General features: G+C 41.9%; 1 protein-coding gene across 9 annotated transcripts in view; it reads right to left on the bottom strand.

Moving 5' to 3' along the window:
* The window catches only part of LOC117249617 (ELKS/Rab6-interacting/CAST family member 1-like), a 216,466-nt gene that overhangs the window by 109,398 nt on the left and 85,293 nt on the right, over positions 1 to 21,775 (bottom strand). For 6 of the 9 annotated variants that reach the window (XR_013490432.1, XR_013490431.1, XM_078165427.1 and 3 more), the window contains 2 exons: positions 19,242 to 19,253; positions 4,871 to 5,006 (listed from right to left, as the gene is read on the bottom strand). Coding sequence is in view for 6 of the 9 variants with exons in the window: in XM_078165427.1 (XP_078021553.1) it covers positions 4,871 to 5,006; positions 19,242 to 19,253 (148 nt within the window). In the remaining 3 variants the exon portion in view is untranslated. The remainder of the gene's footprint in view (positions 1 to 4,870; positions 5,007 to 19,241; positions 19,254 to 21,775) is intronic. The other 3 variants (XR_013490433.1, XM_078165431.1, XM_078165429.1) reach the window with 1 other exon arrangement.

Genomic DNA, 21,775 nt, shown 5'->3' with positions numbered 1-21,775 from the left:
TTGGCATTCCAGTTTGATTTGGGCGGAGGAGGCGAATTTCCGTTTCCGACGTCCATTTATAAGTAAATATGCTGAACCATTGCGATGGATTAAGAGTTTGCAGTGACGCCAATTATGTTCCGCCTCGTTAGTTCACCGCATGGACCGTTTAACCTGCAGCCGGCTCAAATGTAATTGGTCAATATCACGCAGACTACAATCAGACTACAACCGGAAACCAGGGCTCTTCCGCTCTTCTTCCGGAGGCAAGATCTCCGGGGTTTGCCTACAGACTCTACATTGACTTAATGTAGAGTCTGTATATAGAGACTACAGGAGGATATAACATGAATTATATTTGCAACCAACAGAGTCAGCCCCTGCTGGCCATTAGAAAGAATGCAGGTTTAAGGCGCTTCTACACTAGCTTCACTTTTCAGACCCACAGGCTACTTCCACCTCTTTTTTGCAGTCTATGGTATTTACAAAAGTTTATAGCAATCCTTCCAATAGTCATTGAGGTATTTCAATCTGGACCAAAGTGATGGACGTCCTGAGAGCTGCTAGCGTGGCTATAAATGCCGAACATTTGATGGTTCAAATGTCAGGAATTGTTTGCTTTATATCATCACAAGTTGAGGTTTGGGAACTTGTGCTGACTATTCTTGTTTTCTGACTTTTCATGGACCAAACATACACTTTAATTGCAGCCTTAGATACTTGCAGTATCCAATATATATACTTTTTGTTGGATTTTTCTCATCCTGGGTCATTAAATGGTTTCATGGGGTCTAAAAATATTATATCACATAGGCTTTTAATTTAAGCATAGAATATCAGTTGGCTTTCTCATATACAGTACAAGACTTTCCTTGATCTGACTTTATTCATGTCTGACAGACTGCAAATTACTAAATCACATCAGATTCCCGTAACAGCAGCGCTCCTTGTCACATCCTGCTCGACACGTCCCTGAGGTTAAAACCTTGGACACTCCTCATTCCAGTTTGCTGCTCTCAGCGAACTGGAATAAGCTGCAAAAGGACTCGCAAATGAGACAATCTGATCTCCATCTGCCTCTGAGGACTCTCAGGAATTCCCAATCACACAAGTTTCTAAGGAAAATGATTACACGAACTTCCCACCAATTCCCCATAAAGAGCCATGTGTCCTCCAGTCAGGCTTCCTGGTTAAATTAAGAGCTGAATGAATACCTGATGGAGACGGAGGATGAGGCATTACAGTGGCGATGAACAAACCTCCAGGACATCTCCAACACATGTGCTGTGAGTCTGAATCCTGCTCCAGATCCAACATTACTTGGCGTCTAACTATGCAGACTGGGATGAACTGTAATTGGATTAAATCCTCTTATTGTACTGAATTAAATTTACGGTCTGAATTACACTCACATTCCATTTACAGTCTTCAGTGTTGGTTAAAGTATGCAGAATTGCTTACAACTGACACACACACTAGTTATGGTTGTAACCGCTGCGGTCTCATAAGTCTGAGTGACTCACATCGCCATCAGCTCATCTCTTAACCACATGCATACACATAAATGACAACTTCCAAACTACTTAAACCAAAGATTAATCATAGCTAGAGGGCGCTCAGTCGCACAAACACACACACACACACACACACACACACACACACACAAAGAAAAAGTGTTGTCATCTGCCTCTAATCAGAGAAGCCACTGAGGTTAACGATTACTGGAAGAAGAGAGGGAGGAGGAAGTGGAGGATGGACGAGGACAGAAAGGAAAAAGGAAGTCAGGAGAGGTTAAGGGGAAATTAAGGGTGAAAAAGGTGAAATTAAAGGTAAGGATGTAGAGGTTAAAGGTCGACTCCATCTGCGTTCTTTTCCGGGTTTTTCAAATGGAAAAGCTCTCTCAGCCGTTAGCAAAAAGCAATGACGTAGGCTAAAGGAATTAATGGCAGATGGGGAGGGGGTTAATTCCTGATAGAGGACAACTCAAAGGGCATTATCCCAGTTACACCATGGTCACTTGCCAAAGAAAAAAAAAAAGAATTTTCATTTATATTTCCATGTTTTGCAATCAAAATCTAACGTTTTGTACAATCCATAACTCAGTTTCCTAGGTAACGCCTGAGGATTTACCTAATACCTAATATCTCAAGACAGATTCTGATTCAGATTGTAGAATCTGTCGGCAGCCCTGTGTGAAAGAAGGGGTGGGGGACTTTGAGGTTGAACAATGCTGCGCTTTAGCAAATCACAATGGAGGGGGCCGAGACGTGCAGGTGTCCCCAGGAAATGTGCACCTACAGAAACAGCAAGCTCCGCGTCCATGGCGACCGCTCCACCCAAAACGCCATCTCGTCAACGTGAAAAACATGGACAACAGCACAACTTACAAGCGTTGTGTATCAACCAGCACACCTTCCACTCCTCACGACAGGAAAAAAAGGGCATTAGCGGCAACGTTTTTACCGCTGTTTGGTTCGAGTTGCAGGTAGGAGTGTAACACTGGGGGCACTGCCAGAAGTGAAGGGGGTGAGCGATCCCAGAGGCCCCTGCACTTCCGTTAGTCGAAAAACTCCGGGCAGTGCCTCCAGAGGTAAAGGAAGAATTTTTTTTTTTTTTTTTACCGATGGATTTCCAGATTGCCTAATACCTGGAACAATCATTACCGCCCAATAAGGTTCTTATGCAACAGTTCACTGTACCGGTTAATAGGACGAACCTTAGCTACGACTTGGCAGCTGGAGATATTTATAGTCTGCTCAGCTCAAAGAACCTTTTGGCTCAGCTATGAGCCAGAAAGCTAACCTTAGGCTTGCGAGATTCAGAGTCAATTACGTTGTATACTGTTGAAATATCAGGAAGTTCACAGGGACGGTATACTTCTTGCGGCTTGTGTGTTAAGGCCCATTTCCACCAAACACTTTCGCTGTGGTACCTTTGGAACCAAAAGTAACCCTTCAGACATGGGACCTACACCCTAGCGTTTCCACCACAAACAATACCCTTAAATGTGGGCGGGGTTATTGTCACTCACTGCTCCGTCCAGCACTCACTGTATTTCCTCCTTTATCAGTCTGCACCTCGTTTATCGTCCACAGAATGGGGCTGCACGTTGACATTTTCAGAACAAAACAGAACAGGCTGTAGTGAGACTCTCTCTCCATGGGATATTTAAAAATAGGGTGTTCACAGTGGAAATGGAAAAAAAGCATACCAAGCTGAACTGAACCATACCGTACTGCTAAGTTGAAACGTGGCTTTACAGTCTGTCCCTTTTGTTATGGTTACTCATACAGTTACTCATACTATTAAACAGATACAGGCTAATTTAGAACAGTGAACAGACAGTTTCACTATAATTGCTTAGTAGGTTTCCTATATCAGGCTTTAATGGACACCCTGCAACCAATGAGAATTGAGTATTCACCCAGACCATGGTATAAAATAGTAAGAAATACTGAAAGGGTTAGTTAAAGGTAGGATCTGGAGGATTTTCAAACAAAACAAAATATAGACATATACAAATGAAATCCTGCTTAATCATCACCTATGGGCTTCTACTCATGTGTGGTGGTGACTCTGTTTGCAGAGCTCCTGCCCTTTAACTGTATTTTGATGTTTTTGTGAGCTCGGACCGCTTCTGGGCGGAGATTTCCCCAGCCAATGAGAGCGCAGGTGCCGAGCGTGTCCGAGCGTGCACCAGCGCGAGCCCTGCCTGAACTTCTTCTGTGAAGCCTTTTTCCGTACCTCCGGGCTCCGTACACCCGGGAGAGTTGAGCCTGATAGAAGGGGCCAAATTTGAATGTGTGTTTACAAACAGCAACTGGAAAATCCTCCAGACCCTACCTTTAAGATTTTTCAAAGTGGGGTTAGATGAGGTACTTATCCATAGTCAGTGTTGAAACCATTATAACCCTTTCTTTATAATCAACAGACTCCATTGACAAAAACAGTAGTTTTACCTTGCATTAACGGGAGTTTCTGGTCTACCCCAGCCTTGATCATTTTGTTAGTTTGCATATTGCTCGACTTTGAATCCGAACTAACTTGGCGTCAACAGCAGTACATAGCTTAGCTTCCGTGTCCGTCAGGGGGTTAGAGGAAAAAAGCTAATTAAGATGAGAGATAACACACAATTCCCGAAGAAGGCTTTGCTCAGTCACGAAAAGGCCCATTAGGCGCACTTAAAGGTTTGTATGTAGCAACATCATCATGCAGAAACCTTCATCAGATCATGTAGAAAAAGGATTTTAGAGGGGCTTGGGAAAATGCTAAAACATGACATAAAAACCTCCAACAAACAGAATTTAATGGCCCCATACTTTAAAGAAGACCTGAAATCTGATGAAATACGAGGAAAACTACAGTCACAGTCATCACCCCACACATGTCTGCTCATCTTGTGGTCACTTTACACTCCAGCAAACAATTAGGAGATGCTCTCACACCACAGGAAGCATTTTAAAACCCACAGCATTCACTACATAGTTTAGTGTGTGTTGCTTATTTCCCCTCTAATCACCTCCTTTCCTCACCTCCTTTCTCCCCTTCACTTCTCTGACCATTTTTGATTCCTCTTTTCCTCTCCAGCTTCCATCTGCTCTCCCTGTCAATCATTCTCTTCAGTTACCCCCTCTCACACACTCCCCGAGCAAGAGCTGCATCGTGTGTGTGTATGTGTGTGTTTGACATTGCCTCGGGCTGATCCCTGTCACAATTGTCACGTCATGATGAAGCACTGTTGTGATAGCAGAAAATATTCAAGGTAGGACGGAGAGAAGGAGAGAAACTTTTTCTGGTCTCACTCTTTCACCCTCCCACCCTGCTCGCATCACACTCCTTTCACACGCAGCTGCCTCCTCCACCCTCCTCCCTCCTCTTCATTCCTCCACACCTTTATCTGCTGGGAGCTTTCGTTCAGATTGTCCTCTCTCTTCTTGGCATCCTCCATCAGCTGGGCGTTCCTGCTCTTCTCCAGCTGCTCCTTGTGTTTCAGGTTGGCCACCTTCTTCGACTGGTCCTTCATCTGCCTGCACACACACATACAACATCAAGGTCAATGCATCACTCACATACAGTAGGCTCTGACTTCTCTTATTATTTAAAAAGGCAATAATTTTCTATTTTTATGACAGATTCCTGTATGTCTATAAAACACACTTGTGGTGGTTTTGTTGACGTTCACAGAATTGTGATATTCATAGTTATGGATTTATATGGCTAATGCACACCAAAAATGAGGCGCTGCATGGCAGTGGTTTACTCAGAAGAGAGGATAATTCAACAGTGAGCTCCAATAATTTTATTGCATCACTCACAAACATTTAATATTAGAAAATTGGTTGAAAAACTAACAACATTAATAGTTACATACATTTTGAGACACATCATGAAGTCTACACCTCTAAGGCTGTGTCTCAAAGATGTTCAACTATCTCAATAATCTAATTTTAACGAACATAATCTACCTAATGCATTCACTTAGATTATGTTCCAACTAGAATTACCACCCTACGGCTGTATGCCACAAAATTTTAATAAGTTTATTCTTCAGTCAAGGTGGACGTTTGTGCTGAATGTAAAGAAATTCCCTTAAGGTGTTTACAAGAATGACCTTGACCTTTGACAACTGAAATCCAATCAGTTCATTGATGAGTCGAAGTGAAAATTTGTGCCAAATTTATAGAAATGCCCCAACAGTGTTCTTGAGATATTACAGTCACAGAATGAGACAGACAAGGTCACAGTGACCTTGACCTTTGACCACCAAAATCTAATCAGTTCATTGTTGAGTCCATGTAAATGTTTGTGTCATATTTGAAAAGAATTCCCTCAAGCTGTTCTTGAGATTCTGCATTCACGTGACTGAGACAGATGCAAAGTCACAGCAACCTTGACCTTTGACCCTTGACTAACAAAATTTAATCAGTTAATTCTCAAGTCCAAGTCAACCTTTGTACCAAATTTGAGGAAAATCTCTCTCGAAGCGTTCTTGAGATATTGCATTCACAAGAATGAGACAAACAAGGTCACAGTGACCTTGACCTTCAACCTTTGACCACCAAACCACGACAATCACCTGAAGCTTAATATCAGCAAAACCAGGGTAAGAGGGCGGAATACAAAGTAGCCATGACAACAGACATTGCTTCAAATGTGGATATTTAGTGTTTCAAAGGTCGGATCTGGCCAAATGTCTCCCTTTCTGTTCCTGAGTTATGACATTTAGTAGCGGCCAGAAAAGTGTTTTTGCGGAACATTATGATGTCACAGTGAAGCTGACCTTTGACCCTTTGGATATAAAATGTTATTATTTTCATCCTATGAGACATTTGTGTGAAATGTTGTCATAATTAGCATATGAATTCATGAGTCATGAGAGAATATTTTTTGTTTGTTTTGTGAGGTCACATTAAGCTTTGACCACCAAAATCTAATGAGTTCATCCTTGAATCCAAGTGGACGTTCGTGCCAAATTTGAGGATATTCTCTCAAGGTGTTCTTGAGATACTGTATTCACGATAATGGGACAGAGGGAAGGACAGACAAAAACATAATGCCTCTAACCACAGCTTAAAAAAATAAAAAATTGAGAATTCATAAGCAGGTCCATCTTTAACAGATATAATAATACCATCTCTGACTGCAAAAATCTGCCACACTGACCTCACGTTTGCACACAAACAACCAAACTGACCTGGATTCACAACACTGGCAGATCAGCCATGCAGCTGATATTCAATATATAAGTCAAACCCACAAAACATATTCATGACACACTGTCTGTTAGTGCCATTAAGGCGATACTGAAAGGCTGATTAACTATTCTGTGTAACACAATGCTGTAATACAAATCCCCGGGGGCCAATGTAATGTACAGATCAGTACAGAAATTCAATAAAAAGCTATGAATCAATGACTAGATGACATTTGAGATTTCTCCACAGTGGGAAGCATGGAGGTCTTTTCACAGAGGGATTACTGGGTGTCGGGAAGCGGAGTCTAAATCATCATCTGGGGGAATGAGGGAGAGATTCCTCACGGGAGCAGCAGGGTTGGGAGATGGAGAAAGAGTTTAATCCCAGTTTAAGCTGTCTGGAAGCCATTGTGGCTGTGTCACAGACCTATCAGCTATCACAGCAGCTTGACTTGATCAGGACCTTTCATACCTTTCATTCACACACATGTGAGCTAACCCGAGCTAATACCAGTAAGGTTTAACAGCGTCTACTGAATCATGACACGATGAAAGATAAGTCAAACACAAAGGATAAATGTGTAAGCACACACACGCAGGCGTACATCCAACAATGACACTTGTAAGACCAAACTGCTGACTAACACGTAAGAAACTGATCAAACTCAATAAAAGTCATTCTTCTCGCTCTGTATATGTCTGAGTCTTCTGTATGTTTGCATTCTCTAAATGCCTGCTCTGTGCAAATGTTTACGCATGTGTGCGCGAGCCCGTTAGCATAACTTTTTACAGGCTCGTACATAAATCAATTCTCCTCACTTCCATCGCCGCAGCTGCCAGTAAAAGAGCCGACCTCCAGCGATGGGAATCCACGGCCAGCTCTGTCACACCAGCAGCAGAGCATGTGCACTCATGGGAAATCACTTTTACGAGCCGCGCTCTGCATATTTTGCTTCCCAAGGTGTAAACAGGTTCCAATCGTCACGTGACCTTCGACCTCTGCCTGTGTAGCACAAGCTCGCAGTATGCTGTATTTTATTTTCACTGCTTTGCTCCTTTGAGTGCAATCTTCTCATCTGAATTCATAAGGGTATCAAGTTTATTTGTTTGCATCTCAAATGATATACATATTCCAGTGCTGAAATATTTTACAACAGCCCTTCGCTTTCATCTTTGCTGTCTATCGAAGCCATAAACTATCTGCTAAACTAACCTAAAGTAATGGGAGCAATCCGTCAAATGGCTTTTACATCAGCATCACTGCCAGAAAAGTTGAGAAATGATATTGGCAGAGGATGGTAACATAAAATCCTCTATGTGTTTGCTAAAAGGTCCAGGGGGCCCAATTCCAAACCGTCCAGAGGAACTTGGGAAGCTGGAAGAAAAATTGTAATGCAGCGACTGGGCCAAAAACTGCTCTGCAGCACCTGGGCGTTCAAAGCTTACAGAATAATAATCAGCGTGTGAAGCTGCCTGCGTACACGTGTGGCTTTTACTGCTATTGTTTTTGTGTGCATTTTAAAGGCCTACATGTGTCCTGTATTGCATCATTATCACATCCAAATTGGGTTCAAATGTTAAACAGGAAAGCAGATGAAGTAAGCATGGTTGTTTTTTTGTTTCCTTTGTTCGGGTCCTGATTTCAGTTTGCATACTAAATGTGGGATACATTTGAATATTTGGGATCAATTTTGTGCTTTACGCCCTGTGTGAGTGTGTAACAGGTCATAAAAAGGCAGGAATGTTCCTATTGGAGGATTTCCAGGAAGCTCCGACCATCTGGTTAGCTCTCTGAGGTTTCCCCTCTTCATGCTACATTTACTGCACGTATGTGAGTGTATGCAGAATAGACTCTGAGTTTGCAATGTTTCCTATTGACTCAACACTCGGTTCCCGCTGACACTCTCTGCTTTCCTCTTTCGCTAATGCTAAACACTTGTTTGCTCAAACCCTACTTGTACTCCAGATCATTTGCATGGGTCACTATCGCGCATTTGCATCAGACCACAGCGGGTTTCTTTTCTTGCTCACTTAAACCAACACTGATATTTTCCTCTACTTATTTACCCTGTTTTTGCACGTTGCATTGTGATCATATGCATGTAAAGCAATCATTTGCATCCAACCAGCGTACAAGGACAAATGTACTTCGCCTCACCGCTCCCCTTTCCTCTCCGTCTTCTCACTTGCTCTCCAAATGCAACATTACTCTTTCCTCTGGATGAAATATTCTCATCAGACCATGGACCATTTCTTCTCTCCTTTCCTCACCCTGATTCCTTCCACTCCCTCTTTTGTCACTTCCATCTCCTGCACTTTACTTCCCCTCTGACTCCTCTTCTCCTTTCTAAATAAATAAATAAACCATGGATCACAGGGCGGCATGGTGGTGTGGTGGTTAGCACTCTCGCCTCACAGCAAGAGGGTTGCTGGTTCGATCTCGGGTGTGGGAGCCCTTCTGTGCGGAGTTTACATGTTCTCCCCGTGTCAGCGTGGGGTCTCTCAAACTATTGCAACAGAAGTAGTTTGTTTGCCAATTTTGGTGTTTTCCATCTTCTTAGTAACGCTTCATCATCTACATATGAATCTAATTTATCATGCTGTTAATCATCTATGACTTTCTTTGACTGTCTTTTTATCTGCTGGTGATATAATATCTGACAGGTGGTACAAGAAATCACAAATACCTACAGTATGTGTGCTTTCAAATACTTCAAGTCTCTAAAAAATGGATTTTAAAAGTAAAAATGTCAACTCACACATCATATTGTATGCTGATTCACTCGCTAAAAGGCAAAAACTTAAGTGAGCATTTGTTTACACATTCTTATCTTGCATTATGACACTGTAACTCGTCAGTGTGATTACCAGCCTATGCACATGGCCTATGCCTTTGTGAGCATTTGTACTTGTGCAGTGGTGTGTCTGTGTCACTCTGCAGTTACACCTCCAAAACACTAGTCGGCAGCGGGGTTTCTGTGAAGTGCTATCAAGTTTAGCTGAGTCACAACACACTGAAAACACACACTAAACATGGCTTAATAGCAACAATTTGAAACACAAGTACGCCAATCTGCTTCACTATAACTCGCAGCATTCACAGACAAACACTTGTCTTTATCTGGACACATTTTCCCCACAAATACAACATGCTAATGTTTTTAGCACAAGCCTATGGCATTTTACATTGTATAAATTAGCCTAGCAGCTAGCGGAGATTTCCTCTGCTCATATGAAGCCAGGGACAACAGCAACATTTAACAAAGGTAACGTCATAAAATTCGGTTCCATTACAACTCACAAGGTTCACCGAAAACAATTATATAAATTAGCCTAGCAACAAGCACAGATTTCCTCTGCTCATATGAAGCCAGGATAAATCACACACAAGACTTAAAATGCTATTTTTGTGGAGGCTTTATTGTCTTCATTATTTATTGTTTCTTATCTGTGAAATTAAAGTAAACGAAAGCTTTGTTTCCACTGAGGGAAATGGTTTCAGCTTACAGAAAAAGACAGGTTGGTCTACATCGCCACAACGTGTAGTTACATTTCTGAGGAGGTGCACATCAGGCTACGTCTACGTAGAGCCTACGCCATAGGTAAGACGACGATCGGATGCAGAAGTACAAATCCAGCTTAATGGGATAGAGAGGAGACATTGGCCACCAACTTTACGCCTCTGGTCGACATGCACTTTAAATCGTTGATCACTGTATCACAGCTGGAGTGATCCTATCACAACACAGCCTAGAGTTTTTTTTGTTTTTTGTCATCATGTTGTCAGTGACCTCTCTTGTAGAATACCTTTAACTTCCTGAACCTTCATTTCTACCACCAGTTTTTCAGAAAAAAGGTTCCATATTAGTGTCAGAGGGATTTGACATTCGACTAACTTTCCGGGCCAGCCGAAACACTAGTAACCATACTTTGTCCCCACAGTCTTGAATGATTTTAATCTTTAATATTAAAACTTCATAAACATGTGGAGGACAGAGTACTTAAAGCTATAGTGCATAACTTCTGTCGCCTCCCAGCGGATAATGCGTTATTAAAACTAATAAGCCGGCGGCACTTCCATGTACACAGAGTAACACTCGCCAGTCGCCACACACCGTACACAGAGTAACACTTGCCTTTGTGGTAGGATCCACTTCTGAACCGTGTCTCGGCCGCTTCTCCGCCATGTTGCTTTCTCTTTCTATCTGTGCTCTACCTCTTGCTATGACACTCTCCGCTCTTCCTCCCCCTCCCTTCTTGTTGTGAGGAAGCATTTCCTGTGCGCCAGCACGGGAATGTCGCCGGTCGACACGCATACTAAAAATGATATATATTGAAAAATACTGCGAGATGTTAGAGGAGCCGATCGGCTTAATCAGCATTGTGTCATCTCCTCTAGTAGTGGCTTGGGTGAAACGGACATTTACGGACCTGTAGAAGTTACGCACTATAGCTTTAATGAACAATATTTTGATGGTTATTGAAAAAAATATTTTCAAGTGAGTATGCAGTTACACCCTTTTTGGCCCCAAGTAGTTCAGTGTTGGTTTTTGACTAATAACTGAACTGGTTTAAAATTCTCAAGTACACTTTTGACAGTAAAAAGTGCTCATCAATTTCAACCTGCAATATCACTTACAGTACACCCCTCTAATCTCACCACTTGTTGATGACATTGAAAGGATATATTCTACATATATTAGTCGCATTACTCCATCGTGATTATCTCCTCATACCTTGATATCTTTGAAAACATTTTAAAAGAAAGCCTGTGAGTTAGTATCGATGCAAGAACCAATGAGTTTGGTAGAGCTGTGGAAAAGGTAGGAGAAAGGAGAACTTTCCTATGAGGTATTATAAAAGTATCACATTAATATTACTTCTATATCGGGGCATCAGTGGCTTAGTGGTAGAGCAGGCGCCCCATGTACAAGGCTGTTGCCGCAGCGGCCCAGGTTCGACTCCAGCCAGTGGCCCCTATGTCTCTCTCCCTCCTTCACAATTCACTATTCTATCAATTAAAGGCAAAAATGCCCTAAAAAATATTACTTCTGCATTATTATGTAACATGGTGACATGGGTTCATGCAACATTGTGTGTCAGCCCCGTCCTTTCTTTCCATCCCACATTCCCTCTCTATCCTGATCAACAGAACGTATATGATATGAATAGTTTTTTAAAAAGTTGAGTTGTGAATCTACATGTTTAATTAAACACTAAAACACTTTCATTACTGGTTTGCTTTAAGGAGCAGAAGCTGCTCGGTGAACTCGATGGCTCGGCTCAGCGGAGGCAAAGTGCCATTTGAAGCTGTTTTAATATGTAAAATACTTCCTTCACTCTCCCTCTGAAATCACTTTCAACAACTGCTGCAAACCGCTGGAGGAGGTGGAATCACGGGAGAGTTCGCTTTGCCCACAACGCTGTAAACACCACGTACAAATGTGCAGTGAAACCACGTCCGCACACACAAAGTACACATGGTTATACACTCGCTGACACACTGTGCGAGTGCACAAATTCACCAAAACTCTGCTGATACTGGTGGGCATACACAGGCACAGTCGTTGCTGTCAACTCTTCCAAACACAACCTGCTTTGTATTAAGAGTCTCGGGGTCGGACCACACGCGAATATCCCAAGCGCACACACACGCTTGTGCATGCAACTGCACATAACATAACAACATGCATCCACTTTCCAACATTTGCACAGAAACACACACATGCAAACATGGTGCCACATCCTGTAAACACACACTAACACTCGCTGACAGCACTTTGAACTTCCTAAATTTTGGAAAACGTCAAAAATACCCTCATGTACTCACCATACACACACTTATATACGCTATATATAAACACACACAAATATACAGAAACATACAAACATAGAATAGCCTTCATTAAAACTTAAAGCTGTAAAAAAATGTGAATACTGCTGGCAACTAGCAGTAAAAATGCACACATACACAATCTCATAAACTTCACAAACCCTCAAAGTCTCCAAAATAAAAACTTTTTAACCTCCCTCATTAGCATGCTGCTGATATTCAGGGACCCACATTAAGGTAATATTAATATTACATCTGGAGTCCTGTATAAATATTTGATTAGAAATGCTCGGGGGCCTCATGTATGTTTACTGCACATAGTTCACCCAACATTAACATCAAGGATTTCCTTTTAACCATTTGGAATTCAGTATTTCCCTTGAAAATACAGGAAATATTGGTTTGGTTTACTAAGCCCATAAAACCTATAAAACATGAAAAAAAGGGAAATAAAAAGATCAAAAACATAATAGTCTCGCCCACTGTCGGTGCGGAAGAAAAACTTACAGCACAAGGAGGACATTTTGGAGGAATAAAGAAAGAAACACTTATGTTGTTGTTTGCAGAATGAGCGTAGAAAATCCCTCAGGTAGAGAGCGAGCAAATTTGTGAGGTAAATAAGGAGGTAAGGCAACTGTGTGTGTGTGTGCGTGTGTGTGCAAACTTCCACAGTGAGGATTACTGGAAACTAGCTGTAAAAACACTACGAAACAACAGCAGACAGAATGAAATGTCTTCTTTAATAGCATCCGTCCTCGTGAAAATAAATCATATTTACTGGATATATCCACAGCTCAGCGCTAAACACACAGTGAAAGGGAAAGTGTTTAGATAATAGTAATAGTGTACGCATGTGACAGAGAGCCCGAGTTGATCTTGGCCGTGTCTTTGTTTTACATGGAGAACAACAAAGTCCCTAAATTAAACACTGACACTCTGTTCTTTAGCCTCGTATTTACCTTTTGATTTGAACTCTAGATTATATTGTAGATGAGTGAAACGGAACAAAAAGACTACTATTATTATTTCTCACTACTCATAGTATGTTGTTGACTGCATGCATGAAATACATGCACTTTAACCCTAATGTTCTGTTCGGGGTTCTCAGAACATTTGGATCTTTAACATTTAAAAAAACACAACATGTTTAACATTGTTTTATCATCTTGAAACGTCATATTTTTTTCTTGATTTCACATGAAGTGCTTAAAAACATGATTTTTAAGGCTGAAACCAAGATTGCTTTCATTACTGATTAATTTATTGCTTATAGTTTGATCTATATGTCTGAAAATAATGAAATCAGTCTTTATAATTCCTCATAGCCCAAGGTGATGTATTCATAAAGCTTGTTTTATTCAAACAAATATCCCAAATACATTCAGTTTACTATCAGCGATGACAGACAATCAAGAAGCTGGAAATTCAGCCAAGTCACCAGAATAAAATGTTCGCAATCTAAGTTTCTGCAAACCATGGATATGTCACATTTCATGTATCATAACCTTTCTAAAGTGACGTAGTTCAGATTACATGTACATGAGCTGCTGAGGAGGCGATGGTGGATGTTGTGACAGCTATGTGGCTGCCAATGAGGCTGCCAAACAGCAGCAGCAAACAACTGTTGCAGACCAACAAACAACAAAAGCGGGTATTTTTAACATCCCATCAGGACATTTCCATTCGAGGCTGTATTTTATTTGTATTTTAAGCCAAAACATGATCTTTGCATGACCCCTACCATATGTTTTTTGTGCTTAAATACAACCACACATTAACCACAGCATTGTCCATCCATCCATCCATCCATCCATCCATCCATCCATCCATGCATCCATCCATCCATTTTCATCCGCTTATCCAGGGCTGGGTCACGGAGGCAGCAGGCCAAGCAAAGCACCCCAGACATCCCTCTCCCCAGCAACGCTTTCCAGCTCCTCCTGGGGGACTCCAGGGTGTTCCCAGACCAGATGAGATATGTAATCCCTCCAGCGTGTTCTGGGTCTGCCCAGGAGGCATCCTTATCAGATGCCCGAACTACCTCAACTGACCCCTTTTGACACAAAGGAGCAGCGACTCTACTCCGAGCTCCCTCTGGATGTCTGAGCTCCTTAACCTATCTCTAAGGCTGAACCCAGACACCCCACAGAGGAAACTCATTTCAGCTGCTTATATCTGCGATCTCATTCTTTCTGTCACTACCCAAAGCTCATGACCATAGAAAACTTTAAGGAAATGGACTTTTCGGACCTTGAGCACCTCGCACGGTATTGGCACACTAGCGCCCAGGCAGGGGCTGGCCCCAGGCGTGCCACAACGTTGTGACAACATAAAATTGAAGACTGAAAAGTAAAGAATTGTAAAGTTTCAACACATCTGCTACATATGAAATGTACAAATGTAGCATATCCATGGTTTGTAGAAATGAAGCTCTAGCGAAAGTGCAATCAGGAAGATGATACCTTTTCATGCTTAGGCTGTAACTTTCTTCCTCACCCTGCCATTCACTCCTTGCACGCATGCTCACGCTCTGTCTCTGGCTGTCAGTGTTCAGGGATGTCAATCGAGACATCAGCTGATCTACAGCTGATCCACAATCAACCCGTAGCACATGGACACACCTTCTCAGTCAGCCTATCATCTCACTGCTCCTTTCATGCCGTACCCTCCACCTTCCCATCACCACCTAGCCTTCTCAGATGCAGCCTCTATTCACTTCAGCAGTCATCAACCAAAGTCAGGAGCCACCACCACCTCCATCTCCACCTCCACCAGTGTCTGCACTCCATGAGCAGATTTATCTTACTGCCGCTCAGATGTCCTACGATCACAAAAAATCTCCCGCTGGTGTCCAAGCGCCAAAGACTTGTGTTAAATCTTATCAGCATAAATCATCTGTTAATCGGTGCACTTATAATTTGCATTGCACTTTATCTTTATTTCATTCTTCTGTCTCTCCTGATTGAAATGTACAGTGCCAACATTTGTCTTGACTGGGTTGAAAAATTACGAAAACGACTGATTGACTGTAAAAATGGCTGCTGATCAATTAATCAACTACTTGCTGCAGCTTTAGTATTGACAGTAATCCCAAATAAGTCTATCTAAATGCCAGTTTGTTTGCATTACATTGTATGTATTATGTATGTGTATGTATTAATGCATCGCTCATTTAAAATGTAAAGCATATCTGTCCTATTAACGCCATTTATGTAACCACCATGAAGGTAAGCTCAGTTTGTGGCAAAGCAAAGTGTTCCCAGTTTAATTCTTGCTGCATATTGAGGTTTAATAGTGTCAGAGGAAAATAAAAAAAAATATGCAAAGGAGAAAAAATGGTTGATGTTGCACTCTGTGTCTGTTAGATCCCAAACAGCAAGGAAGTGAAGCAGCAAAACACCAGGATTAATATTATAATACTACAACAAAGCAAAATATAACAGGATGAGAAAGCATAATTTACTGAACTGTAGATTTGTCTATTTTCTGTAAACAAAGCTGTAAACAAAAAGTGTTTTTCATTTTCCCCCAGTGCTGGGAACAGTGTGTGCATGCAGGTATTTTAATTAGATGACTCTCAGCAGTCATCCCCACTGTAGTGTTGTCACCTATTAGCTGGCAAAGTATTTCTTGCATGTGTGTTTGTGTGTGTGTAGGAGACAGGAAAAAAAGTGCACATGGGTCTGTGATAGTGTGTGTGTGTGTGTGTGTGTGTGTGTGTGTGTGCCTGCTTGTTGTCACCCATTAGCTGACAAATCCCTGCACCACCTCAATGCTCAGAGTCATACGGGACCTCAAAGGGATCACACACACACACACACACATAGAGAAACAATGCAATTCCTTTTAAAGCTACAGAGACCTTGATGTCAGACATTTGGCAGTGGATGAGGAGTTCCTTAGCGCAAGATCAAAACAACCAGAAAAAAAAAGACAAGATGAGGAGAGAAAAAAAAAGGACAGAAGAAGAAAAAGAAGTCTTCTGTCGTCTACCAGACAGCAAGGCAATGCTAACTTTTTCTTTTGTTTCTTTCCCCCTCTAGAGTTGAATCACAAAACACCAGAACAACAGCGATGAAAAAGCTGACAAGACGGCAGGGGGAACAGTGGCTGTGCGAGTTGAAAAGGAAAGAGAGAGCAGAGAAGGAGCTGGCGCTGGGGAGACCTATACAGCACAGCAGAGTGCTCAAAACACTCAGACCACCAGATTTATGCAGGAAACAGAAGGGAGAAGTGGTTATTATGTGGTCGATCACAATGTGTAGGTCAGAGAAATTTCAATGTGATTTTGATGTGTCTGTTAAAAAAGACAAAATTCAGACTTTTGGGTTCTGCAGGCTGAAATCTCATTACGGAGTCACCTCTCGAGTGCAGATAGGAATATTTAAAAGTCAGAAAAGAAGAAGACGTGGGACTTTTTGAATCTCGGGATATGGACAATGCTTAACGTGACACACTTAAAGAAATAGTTGGACATATTCACCTTCTTGACAAAAGTAAGATGATAACTGTCCATTAAATATGGAGCCAGTTAGCCTAGCTTAGCATAAAGAATGGAAACAGGGGGAAACAGCTAGTCTGGTCGTGTCCACAGATGAAAAATAGTGATGGGGGGGAAATAAACAAATCTTTTTGCACAACTTTTTTAGTGTCCCAACCTTCCACTCGCCCACTCACTGTTATCGTCAGGTACTTGCTCACGCTGCCTGCTATGGTAAGTAAATGAGAAGCGACTGAATCTGACTTGAGTCAAGACCTCTGCCAGCAAAGGCCAATAGTGTATTCACATGCTCCTCGCATGGTATTTCCTCTGACTAAGGTGTGATCATGAGCTTTAAGTTGGAATGTGGAAACAACATGGCTGCTATAAAGGAGATGTGTCGTATGATCAGAGTGCTAAAACAACACATTGATAACGAAGAGCAAAGGAAATTGATCAGGTGAGCCATGATATATGAATAGGAACTAATTTTTAGATCATTCCAACACTATATAAACGCAGCACAAGGTTGCAGAGGACGCTGGGGCGTCTGCTACTTGCCCCTCAAAGATCGACAGATCGTTTGTCAGTGACATTTCTGTGACATCATATTGAATTTACATAGCCTACTGTACGAGTTGGATGCTGAATCATTGCATTAAAATAAGTATTTTTCGGGATGCACTGATTGTGTGTGGGCTGATACTGATACCGATGTTTAAATTAACGATGTAGCTGATATAGATGTTTTGTTGTTGTTGCTAATTTTGTTTTTGTTGTTATTTGTTCCCCCTTTTGTGCTGGAGAAACAAAGAAATCTTTGTTAAAAAAAATCCTATCCTATCCTAATATATCTATTGTATATTGCTGTGAAGACATCAACATTTTTTTTTGCCAAAAACTGCCTTTTACAAGATGACATTTGAACACATCATGAGAACATGATAATTTGCCTTCACCTAACAGCTTGGACGCAACATAATGCAACTCATTACGACCTCCATCAGCAGTTAGTATCAGCCACTAGCTGCTAACAGCTAACAGCTGACGTTAACTAGCTCTCCTTCTGCCAATGTCAACACAGACTTGTTGTTCACAACATAGCATTATCAAGGAAGCAATAGAGTCCCTGATGTGCTGATAGTGAGTTTACTGCATCCTTTCATCCCAACGGTATCCAAGGGAAAATCTCTGTTCCAAGTATGTGTGTTGTGTTGACAGTATGTGCTCTGCTGTCCCCGGGACGAAGGGACACCGTCAGTCTCGAGCCCTGCTTTTTAGCCTGTTCAAAATTGAAAATGGAAAAACATCGACCACCGCCATCGGTTAATGCCATTTAGTTTGTCCATAGCAGTCAACAAGGTGAATATCAGCCATCAGCTCTAGCTGTTGACTGTGAACAAGGCTATATCAGTGTCACGAAGAAACTGACATCATATTTTGAAAAAATGTCACAAAACTCTAAGGTTCGAAATATTTACATGTATCAGCTTGAAGGCCCAATACTTTTAAAAGAATCAGCCCATCACTTGTAAAAAAAAAAAAAAAAAAAAGTCCACCTACTAGCAAAGTTCACTCACGAACACGTTACATCTTGTTTGTTTAATCTGTTCAAAAACCCAAGTGTGACCACAAGTCGTGGTTTACAGGCAGTTATTTGCCGAACTATTTCTTGGCTAGGAGCAGCGACTTCCTGGTGTCTCCCCTGATTGCCTGGCAACACAATCAGACCATAAAAGATTGTGTAACCTTGGTTGAACATTTAAAACACTGTCCAAACTGTTTAACAAAAGTATGACAGGAACAAAATGTGGAGTGATTTCTCTATAAAAGCCACAAAGACAGAAACCTAAGCAGAAGTAAGAGGAACTCTGAGCAAAAGTTCACAGCTGTCCAACTTAATGATGGCGATACAGTGCTTGAACATTTTTATTGTTTGCTGTGGTAGCCTGAAATTTGAACTTGGTGCGAGTATCGTGACAGGACTGTAATGGAGGAGTGCAAGAAAGAACCAATAATGCTTCCTCTTCAAAGAGGCAGTGATGTGACAGAGGAAGGGAGCGGAGTGAAAGTCAAGGTGTCTCCTTCAAAGACAGACAGACATGATGAGAATGATTAAAAACAGAGTTTATGACAGAGTGAAGGAGATGAGAGAGTGTCTCGATGCAAGGACAAGAAGTGTGACACTGAAGGAGAGCACGATGAGAGACAGGGAGACAGTGACGGAGGGAGAAAAATAGGCGTGTGGTACTAACCTTGAGGCAAGACTGGGTAGAGCGGGAGACGGCGTTGCATTGTAAAGATAAAAGAAAGGGAAAGAGAGACAGGGAAGGAGAGGGAAAGGTGAGACAGGAGTTGAGTGCTAGGTTAGCCAGCTTGATCACTCTTCAAAGACAAAAGAGATGAGAGACAGAGGAGCTGACAGAGAGACAGCCAGAGAGACATAATTAACCATAGCAACAGAGCGGGCACATAAACACAGAGACAGGCATGACCAAGCAAACAGCCAGGCAGGCACACACACGGTCACATTAACAGGTTAAACGCAAGCAGCTCGTCTTTTTTCGGTGGGGTTAAGAGAGGCCTGCTCACCTCACATGACATCAAGGGCACACGGAGACAAAACCGCAAACACAAGCCATAGAAAGCGAGCAATTAGCCAATCAAAGCATGAGCGTGCTCACTATGAATTATTTCTCCTTCAATGGTTTTCATATCGCAGAGGACTTCTTTCCCTTCCCCCAGGGGCCGCTTGAAAAGCACGCAGCTCGTGGATTTGTGGTCTCCGCCGAAAGGCATATGCTATGCAATCGTTAAGATATGAAATCTGGAGAAAAATTCACTTCCTCAATTGGTTGACCTCAAAATAATTCCACACGATCACTCCTCGTGTGTTTGGTTGAACTGGCACAGCCCGACCTCCAGGGTGAGCTTATGCCTGGGAACGCATGCTAATGACGGCGTGCCAGAGACAAATTGTCCATTACAGAACAATATAACACGCAATAAACTTCTCTAATTTCCCATTACTCAGGTTTATACTCTACATCACTCTCAACCTCCTCCATTTTTCTCCCCTTTTCTCCCCTTTCCAGTCTTTTCTGTCAGTTTCATTTTCTGTTTCCCTCTCTCCTCTATGTTGTCTGTTCTGTTCTTTCTCCCTCTGTGCCTCCACCCGTTATTTCATTTCTGCCTCCCTGTTTTTCTCCCTCTGCCACCACCTTCCTTTCCCCTTCCTCCTTCTTTCCCTCACTCTGTTTTCCACTCTTCCATCCAAATCCTTTATTTTGGCCATCAGGGCAGATTTTCAGCTCCATTTCCCCTCAGTGTGAAGTCACTCAGTCTGCTCCAATTACCATCTTAGTTACTGAAATAAATAACCTGGTACCATTACAGCTGGATTTAAACTAGAGGGGGGAGAAAGAGAGACACACAGATGGTTGATTTTTACCCTTGTTTAACCCACATCTGATCTTTTCATTAGTAATGTTCCCGCTGCTCACTCATAGCCCAGGGTTAGCCTTGGTGCCAAGCTAAGAGTTGGCCACAGGCGAATGTATCCTCCTCTGACGTACCTGTTAGCTCCAGGCTAAGTCTTATAATTCACAGCAGGGTTTGGTAGCCCTGGGACAAAGTCAGTATTAGTACATGTTATGTTACAGGGTCAGTGCTTGCGGGTTCAAAACAGCCGAGTTGCTGAATATGTTATTATCTCAAACAGGGGACGTTTGTTAATCCGTGGCTTTCCAAATATTTTTACAGTTACCGACATCTGTAAGCAGCCAAGAAAAGAGCCGCTGGGTTGAAATGTCTCAGCGGTACCTTAACAGTAGTTTCAGTAGAGGCAGCAGTAAGAAGTAACACGAGGAAAAATAAAGATCATAGAGATTCTCCATTTGCTAAATTCCTGTCATAGCTTAGCAACCGCAATTAGCGCAGATATGGAGTCTTCTATGTATGGAATAGCACTGTAGTTAAAATTTTTGGGGTTTGTTTTTTTTCATAGGCTTCCCAAAACCCAAAACACAGGAGCCTACGTTTAAAAAATGTATTATTAAACTGTGTGTGTCTGTTCCAAAGTAGGGCCTGTGTCCACATAGCGTTTTTCGTCAGCGGTAGTAGGGCGCTGGGGAGCACTTCATCCCAGTGCTGTTTTTAATGACGTGCTGTGCATGGGTTTTGTTTCTATGACAACATTATCTTGACATTAACATTAGCTAGGTAGCTAATGCAATGCTCCATTAACATTTGATTGAATACACAGTTAACAGACTTACAACGGTACAGTAATAAAAGCACAACACTAGCCAGCAACATCCAGCATCCTCCGGCAGTTCTGCTCGCACAAATGGGCTTTTCTGTCTTGCTGTGACAGTAGCCTGGCTAAAAAATTGGCAGTGGTGACGCCAGCGCCTTTCTGACAAGTTCAGAAATTTTTAACAAAAAGCCCTCAAAGCGCCTGCACAAAAAAGGGGGACTGCTTTGAAAAAAGATGCTAGACACAGCGGCTTTTCTCTAGGCAGCCGCACCGCGAACAGTTGAAAAAAGATACAGGCACTGATAGAAAACACTTTGTTGACACAGGATCTAAGCTGCAATTAACAGCCAAAGAACTGCCTTAGTAGCCTACCTACAGTAGAATATGAAAACAGTTATATGAAAACATTCTGACCTTACATTTTTCTTCTATTAAGTGCATATTTAAGACCCTTTTACAAGATTTTAGTTTTAAACAATGGCAACATTCGGTCAGATACTATTGATTTATTAAGAGAACTGGATACAGCTT

The sequence above is a fragment of the Epinephelus lanceolatus genome, chromosome 23, assembly GCF_041903045.1.
Source record: "Epinephelus lanceolatus isolate andai-2023 chromosome 23, ASM4190304v1, whole genome shotgun sequence".
Lineage (NCBI taxonomy): Eukaryota > Metazoa > Chordata > Actinopteri > Perciformes > Serranidae > Epinephelus > Epinephelus lanceolatus.
The sequence above is the reverse complement of the archived record's forward strand: the minus strand, read 5'-3'. Positions and strand labels throughout refer to the sequence as shown.